Genomic DNA, 19,035 nt, shown 5'->3' on the forward strand with positions numbered 1-19,035 from the left:
CTGAGTGGCGGACCGATCCTTGGTGTAACTGCAACAGCAACAGCTCAGAGACAATCGTCATAAGGTTCTAGTTAGAAAGTTACATGGAAGGACAGTAAGACTCAATCGTGCGGATTCTACATAGATAGTCATGCCGCGTCATTATGCACAAAAATAAGAAAAAGACAGAAACCCGACAGTTAGTCCGTCGTATAATGGGTTCACTCGCTCAGGAAGAACACCGTAGAAATATGTGACCAAAAAAAAAAAAAAAAGAAAAGAAAGAAAAGAAAATGCCCTAAATGCCCAGTTCCACAGCCGGCTGTGTATAGCGAGCTTTCACAAATTCAAAGCTGTCCGTGACGCCTTGCCAAATCCCGGGAGCGTAGTTTCGACCCCAGGCGCAAATAACGAGAATAAGAAGAGGAATCTGTAGGAATGGTGTTAGCTGTGTACTAGATTGAAGAAGAAAAGATGCCGGTGGGCATAGTTGTTTACTTACCCAGATGAAGTAGAGGTTTCGGTCGCTGCCTAGTCCTTTCATTCGTCGAGCTTGTTGCTCTCGGAGATGCTTTTGTTGCTCGCGCGAGATGACGTTGCGGCCGATTGTGATGTCTTTGATATCGTCCTTCTCGACTTGAGCGAGGGAAGCCGAAGCCGAGGCCGATGCCGATGCCGAAGCGGCAGCCGCAGCAGCACTGCTCTGGGCCTCGAAGTGTTGGTCGATAGCTGCCTCTGTGGCGGCACGGAGCAGACTGGACTTCTTCATGTCGGACTCATCGGTAGCGTTGGGGTGTGGGAATAGCTCATCGTATGAAGGTGGTTGGTTTGGATTGGGCGCGGAGGTGCCCTTCAGGTAATCCCACCAGCCATCTCGAGCAGCAGGTCGGTGAGGGACGAGGTTGGTTATGCGGCGCATCATTCCTTGCCCTTGGTAGTCTTGGAGAGCGGGCATCGCGGGTATCGCGGGTATCGCGGGCATTGCGGGCATTGGAGGCATGGGAGGGAGAGCCGGGAGATTGGGGAAGGCATTAGCCACGCTCTGCTGGAATTGATTGATTTGAAGAGCCAGGTGGTCACGCCACGCGACAAGAGGTGCTGGCGGGGCAAAGCCTTGAGCATCTCCGGGTGCGACGGTTGGTTCGCTATTGTCCATAATTGGCGGACTGGCATCTTGGTGTATACTAGACCGACGAGAAGAGCTGAATTGAAGAGGCTCCGAGTCGGAATCATCGGTAGTTTCCTCTGAGTCCATATCCTCTGAGTCATCAATAGTACGACCAAGAGATCCTGAGGCGGAAGACACTTCCCACATCGAGCTGAGCGAGGCTGAGCTGCTTTGCCGGCGGCGCGATGTGAGGGACCCGACACTGCGGGACCGGTAGTGCCGAGACGGAAGCAATGCAGCTTGGTGCGCCGGAAGCGTTGTCGCTAGGTCTGCAGCAGTGAAACCTCGTACACTACGAGTGTTGGGATTGGCGCCTGTCAGACGCAAGCGGTGGACAATGTGAGCATGGCCATTGAGTGCGGCCAGATGCATTGGCGCATTGCCCGTGTTGTCTTGCACATCGGGGTTTGCACCTCGAGCCAACAGACCCGCCACAAATCTCGTCAGTCCCAACGATGCCGCAAAGTGAAGAAGACTCTGGCCGGTCGTGTTGCGAGAGTTATACCGCGGTGGCCGGGGACTGTTATCCAAGTCGATGAATTCCAAGTAGGTCAGCATCTTGGAGTCGAGATCGCCGAGTTTGCCTTGGTTTTCAAGACCCGGTACTTGGCGTTGCTGACCCCCAGAGGAGTTACCTTGCATGTCTGCCTGCATGTTGAAGAATGCGTTTGGATCGCTTCCCATGATCTGTTGCGCCGTGTGGAACGCATCCGCTTGGCTGCCCAGTTTCTGACCAAGAATGTTCAGTGCCAAGCGATACATTTGAAGCTCACGATCATCCACATAGCGGAAGAACAGTTGCTGTTTGGGCATGAGGGGTTGAGACTGCTGGACTTGGCCAAATGTCGGGTGCTCATGTTTGAATACCACAGATACCAATCCTGGTTGAAGAGCGGGAGGGGTCAAGCAGTTGAGGCACTTGTCACCCCAGAAGGTGGTTGTAGTAGCCAATGTATCACCGAAAACAACCTCCATGCCAGGATAAAATCCGCTGCCCAACAATGTAACCTCAGTACCCCCTGTGATGGAACCCTCGGCAGGCACCAACTTGTGAATCACTGACGGCAATCGATTGGGGGTATTGTTGAGGGGCGGCCAAACCTGGCTTGAGGAATTCGCGCCAAGTCCCATAGGAATATTTGGATCATGGAAGCCGTTGCGATTCGAGCCACCTGGTGTCCCCGGACGACTGGGATGGGTGGAGTTGGGCGTCGACGCCACTCCTCCCCCGGCTAGGCTATCCAAACTTTGTCGCTGGGCGGGAGTCGGGTTGAAGAATGGGTTGTTATCATTGTTCTGGTTTGGAGTGGGCGGACCATTTCCATATTGACTTGACATGGCGGACGGGTTTACGAATGGCCGTTCACTTGGTGAAGCGAATCCACGAGCAGCCGCAAGTTGTGCAGCATTGTTCATGGCCGCTGCCGATGACTGAGGTGTCTCGAGGCGTGTCATCGTCAGTTCTGATGGAAGCCTTCCAGAGCTGCTGTGTTTGCGTCGTTTGCTTTGTGGCCCTTGGAAATCCGATGGGGATGCTCCTCTGGATAGGCTCCTGGACGATTGAGTCACATGCGCTCCATTCGTTGAGCCCGGTGCCGCAAATGAACTGGGCGTAAGCTGATATTGTGAATTGAACCTTTGTTGAAGACCCTGCAGATCAGTTGGCGAATGAGGTGCACCGAGAGAACCTTGCCCGTTCTCGGGGGTTTGACCTGAGGGAAACACTCCAACTCCCGGCACTTGTGTCCCATCTGCGAGGGATGGCGAAGGGCCAGTCGGTGCAGGCGCTGATGGGGCCTGTGTCTTGTGGTCGTCCGTTATCATGATCGAATTTGTGATAGCTTGCGCGACCACGTTCTCCAAGTGATCCTTCACAGTGAATATAACCTGGAACCCAAGCTTCTCATTTTGGTGTCGGCAATAGCATGCAATCCGCATCGGCAGTTCCACTTGCATTGATCCTGGTGGGACTGATAATCTATCACCGTAGCCACTGCTGGAGTTCTTTGCTGGTTCGGTCCATTCCTTGATCTCGCTGGTGTTGAAGACGATGACACGCTTCTCTTCATCCTTTTGAAACAATTCATCCTCCTCGGGCTTCCTTTGCTTCTTCCGTGACGCACGTTTCCGTTCTCGCTGTATACACCCGCTGCAGATTTTCACATCACCTCCGTCTAATGGACGTTCGTCATCGGAAGTTGCTTGATAGTGATCACCCCTTGTTCGTGCAAATGCCCGCTTGATCTTTTCTCTGTCTTGCATGGCGCTTGTGCATACCAGACTTGTATATAATTGAAGGGTGTCGCTGCTAGGTTCGGTGGCAGGAGGAGCAAGAAATTTGAGTTTCGAGATGGTGTGCGAGGGAAGACGGAGTTTCTTGACGCCGGTAGGTAGCGGGGAGAGGGTTAGTCGGATCGGAATTTGAGTCTCAACGCGGGATTTAAGGGAAGTTGGATGCACGGTGAGAACAGGTTGTAGAGAGTGCGTATTCACTTGAGGTTGGGCCGGGGAGGAAGCGAAGTTGACAGGGAATTGGTATGGCGCGGGTGAGCCGAAGTTCATAGCGGGTGATAGCGAGGCGTGAAGAGGGGACTGGCGATTCATGTTGATGCCTCCAAAGCTTTCTTCTAGAAGTGACGAAGGAGACTGCCCGCCCCATTGCGGAGCAGCTCTGTCCATATCTTGAGGCATTGTGGTTGAGTATGGCGATTGACCGTTGAGTCCAAAAGCGAAGAACGGAGACCCGGGGGCATGAACCTATGATGTGTTAGCATTGTGCGGAAAACAATGGAGCTGTTCGAATGACTCACGGAAGGCACAGCATCGATCGACGTCAACCCGGCGTGGTTGCTCGAAGGACTCCAGAGCTGGGATTTCGAGCGCTTTGGGGGTCTCGGGAGTGACCCATTGTCTGTCTTCAATGGACTAGGGCTACTCGCTGCACTTTCAAAATCAAAGGCTGCGTCCATTGCCTTGTTGCTGACCTCCAGATCAGGATCCATAGAGAACCCACCATCCATAGGAAACGAGGGATCAATATTGAACGGCGACTCTTCCTTGACTGACGATAATTCCGGGCGCATCCAGTCCTCCGACGGATAACTAGTAGAAGCTAAGGGATTCTCACTATGCGCTGCGGAGTTGGTCGAAGCGACCGATGTTTGTCGCAGGTGGTTCCGTGGCGATTCGGAGGAAGAACTGCGACCCGAATCATCTGGGGATTCGGCTGGCGAGTCTGCGGCAAGAGTCGGCTGCCTCAGGAGGTTTTGGTCTTGGTATGGCTTCGAAGGGCCCGAGGCACCATTCGGACGAGACGTTGTGGCTCGAGCGAATAGGTCGTCAAAGTCTCCCCCAGCATTTTCAGTTGACATCTCGAGTTTTGTGGGGTCTAAAAAGTCCATGTCGTCGTCCATGATGATAGGATCCAGGGCGGAAAAAGAGGGCGAAAAGGGTGCCTGCGCTGATACCATGCTTCGTTCTTTTTTTTTCCCGTTCCTGATTCTTGTAAGTCGCAGTCGGTCGCAGTCGATCTCAACCGTCAACAGCCACCTTCACAACAATTGGATATGACGATTCGGTCGCGTGTCGAGAGAGAATCTCAGATATAGGGATTCAAAAGTATGACAATCAAGTCTTGTCACGGTTTAAACCAGGACCAGTCTCCGATACCATGGCCCTGAGAAAGGTGGAATTTGAAGGTGTTGGGAGTCGCTGCCTTGTGGATTATCCTGGAGGAAAGGGGAGCGGGAAAACTGTGAGTGCCGATCCAGGCCGGCAGAACCTCAACAAACGTAATCAACGACTTGACTTGAATTTATGTAGTGTTGAATGACTGGAATATTGAATTTATTCAAGTGATTTGATTTGATTTTGGTTTGTAAAATGATTACAACATATGTGTTTCTTTAGAAATGTTTATATTCCAAATCATAGCCCTAGAGATATTTGTGTTTAAAATAGACACCTCAGGCCTCACAAAGCGGTGACCAATACAGTATACAGCATACGCCCACCCTCCCCATATCTTTCATCGCTTTGATTTGCTGTTGATCCTACTTCTCCCGTCTGACAAGCGGGAGAGGGTCTGATTATCGGCTTTGAGCTCTGTTCTGCGGAGTAGTCCTTGGAAGCTTTGGAAGACTTTGTATGACCAACCTCCTCTTGTTTTGTGACACCGAATTCTTCCTACATAGTACTAAATAGTAGGGAGCACCCTCCGGACCGACCCCGAGGCCGAATACTTGGAATGACGACAAAGTACTTCGCACTCCATACACGCATAAGAGGATAACGTACGGAGGCCTGTGCCAAATGCACACAGACACTTCGGGTCAGCATGCCTCGCAAAGGAGATTGTGGCACCCCGCTTATCGGCTGTGTCCTACTCTCGCTATGTTGGTGTAACACTACTTGATGGCGTGCAGGCCTAGCTATCAGTTTTAGGTGTGTTGCTTACTGCGATATCGTATCAAGACACCAATGCAGGTGACACTATGATGCGCCTGAAGGTTGTGATCGTCGGACTCGCCATGGCAAGAGACTCTGAGCAATGCTGTGCTGCAAACACCTCTCAACATGGCATATAGTTATATAATCTTGTGTTGGTGAGGGGCACTACTAGCAAATTGCAAAATAGGTATCTTTTGTAAGCAACTGCATACAGAAGGTACATAAACCTAACAACATACGCTCAATTTTCTTAACCTCAATCTAGTTAGGGAAAATATAGGAAGATATATATAGTTCAAATGAAATCTCAATTATTTACTATCAACCTTGGTAAGAATTATCGAGTTTACTTCAAGCGAGAGACTCGTTCAGGGTTTAAAATATATATATGTGATGCTGTCTAAGGTGCTCTTACACTTCTACATATATCTAAAAGAGCCTCCATGCACAGTGGATAGTCTATCTTCTTCAAGTATACACCGTGGAACCGATTGACTGTCTATCAGGATTTTATCAGCCAAATATATCTGCCCTGGAAATGAACGGGCCTGCATATATGGGGATCTAGTTCCTCGCGGGCAGTCACACAGCTGAAACTGGCTAGTGTTGATCTAGACTCACATCGAAACTTCCGGCTAATTACCAGGCTCATGGTTCAATAATTAATTTGAGAAATGTTTGCCGAGGCCAATGTGGTTGGTCAAAAGTGCCAATCAAGTTAATTAAGAAAAGTACGGTCCGGTGAGAAGCGTCAACTCTGGAATAACGTGATTTTCATGTGACTTGAACAACTTCACAACTTCCTTGTACTTTTAGCGCCTTTGCAATTTATATTGCAATTTAGATCTGACAGAAGCGCTGAACATGGACCGTTGGAGATTTTCGTGGATAGCTGGACCCTACCATGCAGGAGACGGACATGCAGGCGGAGTGTTTCAGAATTTCTCTAAGCGCAGAGGCGTTATGGAGTAACGACCCCTGGCGTTCGAAGGGGCAAACAATGGCTATCTCAAAGCCTGGAACATTGCCCAAAGCGGGTGGGAGAAAAAAATAAAAGCCGTTGAAGTTGGTCATGTACATTATTTTTCAACATACCTATTTCAGCGTACAACATAGTACTCCGTAGTAGATATACTAGACGACCTGCCAGAAGGCATTGTGGGATATCACATTCTCCAAAGTTCCCCTGAAGCTTAAAGAATTTAACGAGGTTTCCCCGAAACAGAACAAAAACTTGCCTTGAAAAAGTTGGAAGAGCGGAGATGTCCTTACTTTAAGGGGTTGAAACTCGGACTGTCACAGACAACCGCCCACGATCGACAGCCCTAACTAGAAAATATGAGACACCGTCAAACTCCCTCCGCTCTTGTTAACCCTGATGGAGCATAGGTTAAGTATGGTTGTGCGCTAGTGCAGCCTTGGGAACATCTGCCGCTTTGAAAACTGTATCCTTCATCTATCTGTCACCTCCTAGATGCAGATGTCTCGGTCGCTCACAATTCTCCACCTATGGCTGGACTCACAGAGTGGAATCCTTGTCCTATACGTCCTATGCTAGAAACCTCCGTCGAACTTGGGTGATCTCCGCTGCGATACATGTTTCTTGGCAACGGAGTGCTACCGCTTTTGTCGAAATGGGAATGATGCCAGTGAGGAACGTACATATATAAGGCCCTGGCATCCGGGCCACTTGATATTTCTCATCTATCCTCTGTATTCCATTCATTTCAAGGTCTAGTACCATTCATTCTCTTGTGGGTTGACTTCATTGACTGAAGTCCTCTTGTCATTCTTTTTTTCTCGATCACCTTTGATACTTCGATCTTTTCCAATAAAACGCTGTGCGTTTTTATCCAACTTCTTCAAGATGTCTATCTCCAAGATTACTGGTCTCCTGCTTAGCTCGGCCGCCATGGTCGCTGGCCACGGTTACGTGTCGGGTGCTGTTGTTGATGGTACTTACCACGGCGGCTTCCTCGTGAACACCTACAACTACATGGAGGAGGTGCCCGCCAACATCGGATGGGCCGAGAAGGCCACCGACCTCGGCTTCATTGACGGCAGCGGCTACGATAGCTCCGACATTATTTGCCACAAGGAGGCCACCCCTGGTGCGATCTCCGCCGAGGTCAAGGCCGGTGGTAAGGTCGAGCTGCAGTGGACCGAGTGGCCCGAGAGCCACCACGGCCCGGTCATCACCTACATGGCCAACTGCAATGGCGACTGCTCCAAGGTCGACAAGACCACCCTCAAGTTCTTCAAGATCGCCGAGGCCGGTCTGATCGACGACAGCAACGTCCCCGGAAAGTGGGCAACCGACGAGCTCATTGCCAACAACAACAGCGCTACTGTCACCATCCCCAGCGCCATCGCCGCTGGCAACTACGTTCTCCGTCACGAGATCATCGGCCTGCACTCTGCCGGCGAGGAGAACGGTGCCCAGAACTACCCCCAGTGTCTTAACCTGAAGGTCACCGGCGGCGGCAGCGACGCTCCTGACGGCGTCCTCGGCACAGCCCTCTACAAGGCCACCGATCCCGGCATCAAGATCAGCATCTACACCGCGCTGGACTCCTACAAGATCCCCGGTCCCGCTCTGTACACCGGCGCTGCCTCCGGCTCTTCATCCGGCTCCGCCACTACTGCTGCTGCCACCACCGCCCCTGCTACCACTGCCGCGCCTACTGCTGCCTCAACCGTGAGTGCCTCTCCCATCCAGAGCTCTTCGCGCCACCTCTCCCGCACCCGCACCTTCACCCCCAGCGGCACCCCCACCCCCTCGTCTGCTCCCTCGTCTGCTTACGAGTCCACCGAGGCTCCTTCCACCGCCACTGAGACTGCCACTTTCACTGAGGCTGCCACCTCCATTGAGACTGCCACTTCCACTGCTTCTTCTGCTCCTCAGGTTACTGACGAGCCCGATACACAGACCGCCAGCTCCCCCGCCGACAGCGTCTCCATCACTTCCACCGCCAGCGGCCAGTCTGCCCAGAGCACCACCCCCGTCTCCGGTGGTGACGATTCCGAGTCTAGCTCCAGTGCCAGTGCCACTGCTACCGCTGCCCCCACCGCTGCCGCCAGCTCTGGCTCCAGCTCCAGCTCCGGCGACTACTCCTCGTACCTCAGCTCCCTGAGCGCCGAGAAGCTCCTCGAGGCTATCCGCTCCACCCTGAAGTGGCTTGTCTCTGACAGCAAGGTGCACGCCCGTGCCCTGGCTCACTGAAATGTTCGCCCCACATGGTGGACTTATAGTTGTGGATGTCTTACATCCATTTCTCTCTTCTCGGTGTGAATCTTGTTACTGAACGTCTGTGAAACTTGGATCGGGTATCCTGTATTTTTGTCGATTGTTCGACTGGAACTGATTGTAACAACACCGCGTCACGGATTTCTTTTATATTCTCTTTCCTCCTGCATTTTGCATATAGGAGACGATAGGCCTCCTTTGGTCTTTTCCCCTACTTTACCTTGACGAATGGAATCTTTGGACAGCTCAATTTTATGATCTCGTAGATGAAAGCGTAATATATGGCTTTACTAACACCGAATAGACCTCTGAACATAAAGCCGCACAGATTACCCAGCCCCTAAAGCCTTCGATATAGATAGGTCACGAATTTGGGTCGCGTGAGACTGCTGTACTATAAGGAATGGGTATCTCGTGGATTAAATACCCGAAAGATTGCAAACATTGAATTCGATATCCCCGGTATCCTGTTGCAAATTCCAGTACAATAAACGGATATTTTTGATAACAAAGAGCCCTCATACTACCTCCACCAGTGTTAGATATCTTTACCGTAAGGTTTCCAGTCTGGCAGAGAATCATAGCCCCCAAACCCCCTTGGACTATAGTAATCTCAAGTAGTACAGACCCTGCAAACGAAACATGTTATGTATATACCAAAGTCCCGGAGTACAAGGCAGCGCGGGGGCACGTGGAGAGCAACAAAATCATGCGCTGTACAAACTCTCGGGTCATTCCTCGATCTCGGTTTCCTCTGCCATGCGATCAATTCCATCTGCATTAGCAAAAAAAGAAACCCACCATTTCTAATTCATTTGATACCCTCATCAAGAAAGACAGCGACACCAAGAAAAATCTACAATGTCAACCCCGGAGGACACCAGCGGAGCCGAAAGCAGCAGTACCTCCACCCCAGGACCAAGCACTGAACCTACTATCATCACCATACGCGGGTCCACACAGCGTCGACCAGATAATATACCTCGCGCAGATACTGCACGGCGCACAGAAATCTACACTGATAACCCGGGCCACGCGAGTCGTCTTACAGACGAGGAACGCCAGAGGCTAGAAGCACTCGCGGCAGACTCGAGAGGCGGAGCGATCTTCGTTACGTATGATCTGGTCTATAGAATCGATACGCTCATGGCGGATGGCACCCGTCGCACGGATGAGGCTTTGATGCAGTACTTGTTTCAAGATGATATCTGGGAGGCTGTTGATACTAGTGATATGAATATTACGGAGACAAGGGGGGTCGGTAGGGATGGAGATGGTAATGGAAGGGAAGGCATCGAGAGCGAATTGAAATTGACGAATGGAACAGAGGAGAGCCATGACGAGGAATTGAAGCGACAGTGACGGTTAGTTTAATGTTGAGTGGAAAAAACTGGGTTTTCTGCGATTTGGATGGCTTTGTGGCGATGAGCTGGGGTACGTTATCTGGGAAGGTAATCTAATCCATCTCATCATGAGTATCTTTCTTCATTTCTAGCAGGCATGCTTGATTTGTCGTTTGTACAGGGAAGGTGTTCTCTATGTAGCAGTGATATGAAAAAATGATCTTTTGCGTGGCGATCATTTCTTCTTTTTGGTCTTATCCACAACCTCGATCATTTGCGGCTTGAGTCCACGGCGGACAAGGGACGTCTCAATGGCCTTTCGCTGGTCGCCCTGAACCAAAACTTCCATGACCCCCTTTGGAGCACCAGTAGCCTGTGTGACACTAGTGCTACCGGCACACTTCTTCTGCAGCTCCTGTGCCAACAGACTGGGAATAATGCCAAAGACCTCCAGAGTCATGACTTTGGTAACGGTCTTAGAACCTGTCCGCTTCTCGAGAGTGACATGGACCTTCGGTGCGGTGCCTGCTTTTGGCTTGACGTCTGCAGTAGTTTGACCGGTCTTCAAAATTACATGGTGCGGCGACAGCAGTGTTTTATCATCCATGAGTCGTTTAAAGAGACCATCGCGAGTGACCTTCCCGCGTGCAAGTGTCCCTTTATCCTCGGTTGATGATGAATTGAAGATGGTGTTCGCAAGGAATGGGTTGAGAAATATGATGCGCCGGTTTTCTTTTGAGATGATCGGTGGGTTTTGGGATTCAAGATATTGATCCAAGAGACTGGATACTTCGGAGTATTTGTAGAAGTTATTTGCATCGCTGGCAGCGAGGGCTGGGAAAATAGTTGGCACCAGCTTTCCTGATGGCCGATATAGACTTTGCACAGTAATCGTCTGGCCCACCGAAGGGTCTGAGCCATCCGGCGCAGCCGACTTCTTGCCTTCAGGTGCAGCCGCTTTACTGTTTTCCAAGGCACGCGGTGAAGGCAGTCTGTATGGTACAAATCGCTCGACACGATGGTCCGCAAAGTCGACATCCAAAATGACGGTCTCTTGGCCGTTACGTTCCTTGGTTTTGACAAGTTTCGATTTGTCCAGATGTTTCATGAACTTTTTGACGTTCTTCCAACTGGTTTTTTTGATGTTGTAATGCTGAGCCTGATGGGGGGTGTACACAGGAAGAAAAGGAGTAGTGAAGTTGGCGATCAATGCCGAAGCTGTGATTGGCAGTGGAAGGCCATGGTCCGTTGCTGATGGATTATCCTGCTTGAGCTTGTAGAGGGCGTAGACAAAAGCATTAACGAACGCCTCGTCAATTTCTATTTTTTGTCAGTACTTGGTTGGTTTCATTTCAAAATCCAACTGCTGGCTCCAACTGCTGACTGATAAAGAAGGGAGGTATGGCTAACTCACCCTCTGTTGTGGGTGCCTCCTCCTCGGCCACGAGCTCTTCTGACGCGGTTGGGTCATTGCTTGGTGCATCAATTCCCTCCGACGCGGTTGTAATCCCATCGTCCTCGATTCTCAACTCCCCCATTTGTTCTTCAACACCTTCAGTTTCATCCTCGTCCCAGCCCTCCAAGTACTCCGGAGCCGGACGACCGGGCAGTGATGCAGAGCTCCACGCCCAAAGTTCATCGCCCTCCCAATGCAATCCACGGACCGCATGGCCCTTTGTGCCTTGCACCTCTCCCAATGCTGAAACATCAATCTCGCAGATGCCTACAAAAAGTGGCACTGTATGTCTGTCCACACTCGCGACCGCGACAACGGCGCCCTTGACCGCCCTTTCGGGGAATGGAGGTTCATTTGCGAGGCCCGGTGTCATTAAGTCAGCCCCACTATGGAGTTTTCCCATCACAAACTCTGGAGTATAGAGTAATGGAACTAAGTTCGGGTTGTGCCATAATGTGTAGACAGTGGGGTATAGTCGTTTGTCGGCACCCGGGCCGTGTTCCAGCTTGAACCATAGCACCCGCTCATCGCCGTCGGGATGTGTGCCAACATATACGATCCCTTGAAGTTCGCGAAGGTCTGGACCAGCGGTAGTTGTAAAACGGGCAGTCTGAGTGTTATCGGGCAGGAGGGCATTTCGGATCGATGTGAGGCTTAAGGCGGGGGCAGATGCTGTACTGGGCTCGGACGAGTCTGCTTTGGTGGGGTTTGAGGTGACGGGGATCTGGTAATCTTTGATAATTTGGTCGGCAATCTTCCTACGATCAGAAGATCGCAGTGGAGAAAGGTTTTTGATCTATTCTATATTAGTATAGAGTCCTTTGAAGTGGGAGTGTTGCAAACCCAGCAAAGCTTGGAGGGGTAGTGCGGGGCAGAGATCATTTACCGTAGGCTTCTTTTTGAACATAATTGCAAGTTTGTAGCTATAAACTACAAACGCAGAGTATGGTTGAATTCAAACAAGGCGAACTGAAGAACTGGAAGTGAGAAGATGTTAAGAGTCAAGAGGTGACGTGCGAACAAAGAATCTCCCCGAGGTCTCCACATGGCCCGAAGAGGAAAAGAACTGACTTTCAAGGTTTTGGAGCATTTAGCGCATAAATATAACTACGCACTACGTATACCTAGGTATTCTGTACAAGTACCTAGGTAGTAGTATGTTGTTTATATCATCTCCAACACATCTTTCATCCTTAATTTATCTCACCGTGAGACCTCGTCTTCCAACGTCAGTCTGAGCCTTTCACTACACTATCTTGTTTCGCCCATTCCGATTTGCTGTTCTCAAGAAATTTTGCTGGAGCTTGCGATTTCAGTCACCTAAAACGTTGTATTTTATCTGGAACGCGGGAGGATCATCCAACATTGAAGGTTGCTCGCTGGTAACCTGACCACGATATTCCACGGCCAGTTCTGGGTGACTATACAACAAGGCTTTACACATTCCAGGGGTTCGAGCGCATCAAAAAATGGCCATGAATAGCCTCGAACCCATACAAGAGCTCCAGTCAATTGAAATGGAATCAACCACCCAGTTCGTGATTCCGAAACCCCACACCTTGAACGGTCTTCCTGTGGAACTCATACTATCAATATCGGACCTGCTCGAACTTGACGATATTCTTTGGGTTGGAGTGGCTTTCTCGCCTTCCATGTGTGTATCGATATGAATGGTACAGGGATGGAATTATATCGCACCTCCATAATATCCTGCTTTGGAGTAGGCGCAGGATTTACTCCGATAAACTTCGGTCAGTGATGAGATGGCTTTATTATGGCGCTCAGTATGGTCTTGGCACCGAATCGCTATACCACACCCAGGTCAGAGAACATCCCGAGTCAGTCACTTCATTTTCGATCGAAGCACGGAGTCACCTAGAGCAAAAGGGTCTTTGCCTACGAATGCAAGACATTCTGATAGTGGATAACCGAAGGATGGACCTGTTCGTGCCCAAAATCTTACAATCGCCCTTGCATCAATCGCCGCCACATTTCTTTTGGATCTGTGAACATTTATCTCACCGGGAGTTTTTGGATATTGTGAAGTCAATGCTTTCAGCATACATTCCAAAGAAATCGATGCCCCCGTCTAGAGGCAACTGCGACAAATGCAGCACAGATTTTGACCTTCAACTAAAAAGAGGTCGGCCATAAAATAGCCCTCATTCTTACGAAATGGATCATCCTGGGCCCTGGCCCAGAATCAAATGATCCAGATTGGGGGAATCGTACCCGTGAGCCAATTTTAAAGGAACTTGATTTTTAGGTAATTGACATGACCTTGAGTCCCAGGGTCTCGTTTGAGACTGCTTCTTGTGATAATTCAATAGAAGCCCTGCGTTCACGCAATTTATCTTACCTTCACAAAAGAAGGTACAGAAACTTGATGACGGGAGAAATCGGTTACTATAATGAAGTCTGGACCTTGCCTCAGAAGGGAGCGGAGATGTCGAGTTAACGCTCCAAGAAGGATGAATTTGATGTTCCACGCCTTGCGATATGTTCGTTCGCTTGGTATCCGAAAATTGCTTCTCTTCAGCTTCGCTATCTCTCTTCAATCTGAACTCTCGCGTGCACTTCGACCTGGCTCTTTCTATTGCTTCCATCCCCCCTTGACAGTGATGCGTCACTATTTCCTTTCACTATCCTCTGTTTCTCTTTTTTTTTTTTTCAGCATCATCACAAAGATCTACATCTGAGAGCAACCGAGTCCACTCAGCATGCTGAGGCATAGACGAGGGGATTTCCAGACCACAATATAAGGATATGCGGCTGATTGAAGTTCCAATATGCCATTCTCACCTGCTTACTGGACGACGATCCGCACCAGACTCAAATGCTAGAAGATTCAAACGCCAGGTCGGATGAGTTGCGGGGCCCCGTGAAATGACCAGCCCCCGGCCGCATCACACCCTAGCTGAACTGATGACACGAGCAAGAGGGATGGAAAACGTGGCATCCGATGAGAGGGCTCAACCGCCGAAAGACATCGAGTCAGTTCCCCCACGATACAACAACATGCGCTATCGAGCCACTTTGGAGAACACTCGCGATCAGATAAACGGCCAAGAAACACAACAAACACAACGATTACGCTAAGGGAAAGGAAATTCCCATCGAGCTATCACCGAGCTGGCCATAAGGATAGAAATGTTGCAAAAGCCATTTTCATGTTCACGGAACTAGTTAGCTAGCACGGCGCAGGACTGGACAGCACCTACATCAAGAGTTTAAAATGACCAGCGACCTCTGGAGAATAAAGCATTGTGTCATTATGGCCACGAAGAGAGAACTCACCACAGAGAACGATGACTCTCGTCGAGAGCTGGCACCTAACAGGACGGCCTTGCCTAGCTTAGGACTACACCTGGACATCTTTAGTGTCCCATTCTTAGCCTAGCTATCAGTATAGTCTGAATGCAAACGTCTTCCCAATTCTACGAGCATTCACTTTCCTTCGATCATTAGTTAGCTTATGTATGAGAGCATAAATACTGAGACCAAGGAATTGGAGGACATAGCGAAGTTCTCGCATTCAATGGTTTGTTCCCAAAATCAAAATAGATGGTTTCCAAACTGCCTTTAGTACGAGCGATGCTTTGCCAAGTCATTTGGATGGTACGAGAGTCCCGATGCTTTGGTTGTTGTGACGAAACATCTTGAATTGTGTGATCTATGATACTCCTTTTATCACATACAACCACTCCCCCTTCACCGAATTAAAAGGATATGTAAACAACAGATACTCTACTCTTCGAGAACAAGCCTTGCAAGCAATTGCATTAGCGGTCCCATCTCCTGAACCACGTTCTCTAGGGCGACTTGCCTGGCTTCCTGGCGCGCCAACTGGTGTTCAATCCCCCCCCCCCCCCCCCACCCCTCTTTATTGAGGGATTTTGGTAAGCTCTTCCAGAGCCTCTTTTACTTCTTGGAGAAGTATTTCCACTGGCGCTTCTTCCTTTTCAATAAAGGTTTTCACAAAATCTGGGGCACTCTCTTTTGTCCCGAGCCATTTAACAAATTCCTTGGTGCAATGGTCAATAAATGGGCGAGCCAGAGTCACGAAAAAGCCTACTGCCCACGTGGCAATTATGAATGGCGATGTTGATGACTCATGGGACGAGGGGGCCCCGGGAGAGGGGTGGGAATGGGTGTGGGAGCTGTTGATTCCCTAAACTGGGGCGGCGGGTTCACTCTTGAAAGTACTATTCGATACGTTAAATCCTTATACTCGATCGCACGGGACTGGCTCGATAAATACCTGTCCGCTTTTCCAGGAATTAGCATCCATGATGCTTTGCTGCAAGCTCTTTACGAGCTCCCGTGAGTCATCAGACTTTGGGTTCGCTCTTCCAGCACTCGAATCGAGTGTGGGCCATCGTGGCCGAGCAGGTGAAAATAGCACACTAGAACGTCAATTAGCCTCACATTTTGATATCATGGCCTCAACATCGCCGCATCTATGCCATATCATTCTGAGTGGACTTTGTTGCCTCGCCGGTTGTATCATCTGTTAGAGTGGGATGTACTCACAAGGCAGTAAAAGAGGAATGTAAGGCAAAGTGGGCATTGCCAACGAAGATATTGAAGAGTTCCAAAAGGCTCGACGAAGCTCCTGGTGTGTCTTTAGAGGGCGTGGTAAGCTGGGACAGGTTAGTGAAGAACATACATAATGTAATTGGGATACAGCTCACTGTCTTGACCTCTTTTTGTTTCGAAAGATCATGAATGCAAGGGTCCTTCTTGTGGCTAACACCCTTGAATCGATAAAAAAGGAGATGGGAAAAGGATGGGGAGGGAATCGGGAAGTTGAAAAGGAGAGCAGAGGATAAGAAGGAGCGACTCATAACCTTCCCGAAGGGAAACAGTGACGTCAAAGTGCACGCCAGATCTTAGAGAATGAAGAGCCCTGGAGGTATATAGAGATGTCAGTCACTTTTCTTTTACTGCTCAGTCGCTTCTTCTGAGTTAGTTATTCTTCATTCCACCTTTGCCTGTGATTTCAGGCAATACAAGTTCACCCGAGCTAACATTAAGCGGAGCTTGGAGTGCCTTAGACTCAAAATCTGTGATCTATAGATCCTGAGACATTTTAGCTAATTGGCATGTGCACGGCTAGTGAGCGGTGTTTAACCTCGGGCGACGTATCCAAATGGAAAACTGTAACACCAAGCTAGAGACGCAAAGTCCTCTGGGATCTATCCTCACAGCTCGAACGTGCCCATTGCGATCGAAGTCAATTGGTTCGCCATCTTAACAAGTCTTCTGTTCTCCAAGCCTTGCCCCATTGTCTCAGGGTTGAGGATGTAAACCAATCCAACAAACGTAAGACCAGTGATGGCTTAGACGATGTAATGCTTGTAGGCTATGTATGTTTGCTAAAGCAACGGGTGTGACCTTTCGGGCCACAAAATCCCTTGTTCGATTCGCCTTTCTTAAAAAATTTTACTGAACAGTGTGCATGTATAACAGAAATGGGTCACACTATCTTAGCCCACAGCCGTCAGATATAGAGTACGCTTGGTAATCAATGATTCCTATTTCAGCGAAATTTGCATGATGTTTTAGGGTTCTCACAATCAGATGATAAGGGGCATGCAGACACGGATACGGGCCTCGGATTGGGGAGCTTCGGGAGTGAAAAATCCCCGGTTCCGGGTCGGGTAGACATCCAAAAGCGGTTGTAGGAGACAACCTTTGAAAGGTCGTGACAAATTACCTAGCCAACCAAGGGGACGTATGTTTCTATATCACCTCTACGGCAATATATTGAGGTCTAGTACCGAAGAATAGTCTTTGATTGACCCTTATCTGGCTAGAGGTACCTTGGACTCGGTCAAATATCACACCGTGCCAAGATGCAAGTATGCACGTGTCGTTACAAAAAGCGAAGTATAAGAAGCAGAGGAGCAAGGCGGGCATATATATTTGAAACTGTCAATCAACCTATTTCATCACAACCTGCTATCCTCCTTTTCAACGATGTCACTCAAAGCAACTCTTGAAGAAACCGCCGCTGGCTGGATCTCAGATCTAGAAAGTCGCTCGCTGGACAATGTTGTTTCACGGTGGACTGATGACATCCACTATACCCTCCACCCAGATACGGAGGGGGCCTTCCCAATGACCAAGGAACAGTAAGTTGCGAATGCCCCAAAAGAGATCCTATGCTGATGCAGCTTCAGATTTCGAACATATGAAAGGGCGGCAGCTTTCTTTAAGCTTTTGAAATCGTTCAAAATTACCATTCACGAGATGTACACGGACGCAGAGAAAAGGACGGTGACGATGCTTTGCAGTAGCAAGGGAGAATTGGAAACTGGTCCATACGGCACTGATTATGTCTTCGTGCTCACCATGACGGAGGATGGGAAGATGATCGAAAAGCTATCGGAGTGGCCTGATTTCCACAAAGTCCAGGTCATTCTTAACAAAGCCCTCGAGTAGAGAATATTAGTGGGAGAGATACTTTTTGTATAGCCACGTGGGAAACATGAATGAGATATTCCTGGAACAAAACCGCGTAGAAGGAAGTTATCTACCAGTTAGTCGCCATTAAAAGAGGAACTATCTGGTAACTGTCGAAGGAGACCAGTCCTCCGAGACTGACTTGGTTATAATCGAATAGAAAAGAATATGGCAAGACCACAAGAATCAATTGGGCCAGTTGAAGAACCTAGGCCCAAAGATTATTGAGAAACAGGATATACGTAGCAGAGAGTTAAAGATTGAGAATACACACACCCTACACCTCTCGAAATTCACTTCTTGGGGCCATCGCCCTGGTTCCTTTGTATACACAGGTTCGTATTGTTGGATTGTCAATGCTGGATGGACCCGTATACCTGAGAGCATACAGCCTCGAGCGTTCCCCTCTTCATATGGTGAGCGACGCAGGGACCTAAGTCCAGTTGCTCGGTGAGCTTTCAAGCTTTCTGTCTCGTCCAAACTTCGCTAGCCTCCTCATGTGCTTTTCAGGATTGTCAACGTGCTCGGCACCGTGCTTGGCTACGGAGTCGGATACTAGCCCTGAGAAGTTTGCCGAGATTTCCTTGATGAAACATGGAGGATCGTCCTTTCTGGAAGTACATGTTAAATCTATGGGGTGAATTCGAATGCATTTCCAGGAATGACACAGCTTATACGTATTAACATCACCGCATCCTCAAAGCCCTGCTCATCCCCTCCGGCTTTCTCGCATCACCGAAATTCCACACTACCAGAATCGCCTTGTGCACGCACCTGCGCCAACATTGCTTCCAAGTCTGGGAACTGAACACATCCGGGCTTTGCATCCACCATGGCACATCACCATCCTCCTAGCTTTTGATATCGACTGCCGTTCTTGTCCATTAGTTGCTTAATACGGATGTTGAAGAGGATGGCATGGACC

The 19,035-nt window shown here is 49.4% G+C and overlaps 5 protein-coding genes across 5 annotated transcripts; 3 read left to right on the forward strand and 2 right to left on the reverse strand.

Moving 5' to 3' along the window:
• Window positions 1-277: 277 nt before the first annotated feature.
• N7455_006304 (putative membrane-tethered transcription factor (SPT23)) lies at window positions 278-4,560 on the reverse strand (the record flags this gene model as incomplete). The annotated part of the gene is made up of 3 exons (XM_040959246.2): window positions 278-409; window positions 482-3,904; window positions 3,958-4,560. The coding sequence occupies 3 exons, from the start codon at window positions 4,558-4,560 to the stop codon at window positions 278-280; spliced, it is 4,158 nt and encodes a 1,385-aa protein (XP_040810307.2).
• Window positions 4,561-7,463: 2,903 nt separating this feature from the next.
• On the forward strand, window positions 7,464-8,819 carry N7455_006305 (AA9 family lytic polysaccharide monooxygenase; the record flags this gene model as incomplete). The annotated part of the gene is made up of 1 exon (XM_040959191.2): window positions 7,464-8,819. The coding sequence occupies one exon, from the start codon at window positions 7,464-7,466 to the stop codon at window positions 8,817-8,819; it is 1,356 nt and encodes a 451-aa protein (XP_040810285.1).
• Window positions 8,820-9,704: 885 nt separating this feature from the next.
• On the forward strand, window positions 9,705-10,205 carry N7455_006306 (uncharacterized protein; the record flags this gene model as incomplete). The annotated part of the gene is made up of 1 exon (XM_040959262.2): window positions 9,705-10,205. The coding sequence occupies one exon, from the start codon at window positions 9,705-9,707 to the stop codon at window positions 10,203-10,205; it is 501 nt and encodes a 166-aa protein (XP_040810355.2).
• A 216-nt stretch (window positions 10,206-10,421) lies between these two features.
• N7455_006307 (putative RNA binding protein Ligatin/Tma64) lies at window positions 10,422-12,549 on the reverse strand (the record flags this gene model as incomplete). The annotated part of the gene is made up of 3 exons (XM_040959266.2): window positions 10,422-11,506; window positions 11,601-12,438; window positions 12,529-12,549. The coding sequence occupies 3 exons, from the start codon at window positions 12,547-12,549 to the stop codon at window positions 10,422-10,424; spliced, it is 1,944 nt and encodes a 647-aa protein (XP_040810324.2).
• A 5,075-nt stretch (window positions 12,550-17,624) lies between these two features.
• N7455_006308 (uncharacterized protein) lies at window positions 17,625-18,089 on the forward strand (the record flags this gene model as incomplete). Its single annotated transcript, XM_065605317.1, has 2 exons — window positions 17,625-17,779; window positions 17,828-18,089. The coding sequence occupies 2 exons, from the start codon at window positions 17,625-17,627 to the stop codon at window positions 18,087-18,089; spliced, it is 417 nt and encodes a 138-aa protein (XP_065461171.1).
• Window positions 18,090-19,035: the final 946 nt, after the last annotated feature.

The sequence above is a fragment of the Penicillium solitum genome (assembly GCF_028829755.1).
Source record: "Penicillium solitum strain IBT 25940 chromosome Unknown utg000004l_segment0_segment0, whole genome shotgun sequence".
NCBI classification, from domain to species: Eukaryota; Fungi; Ascomycota; class Eurotiomycetes; order Eurotiales; family Aspergillaceae; genus Penicillium; species Penicillium solitum.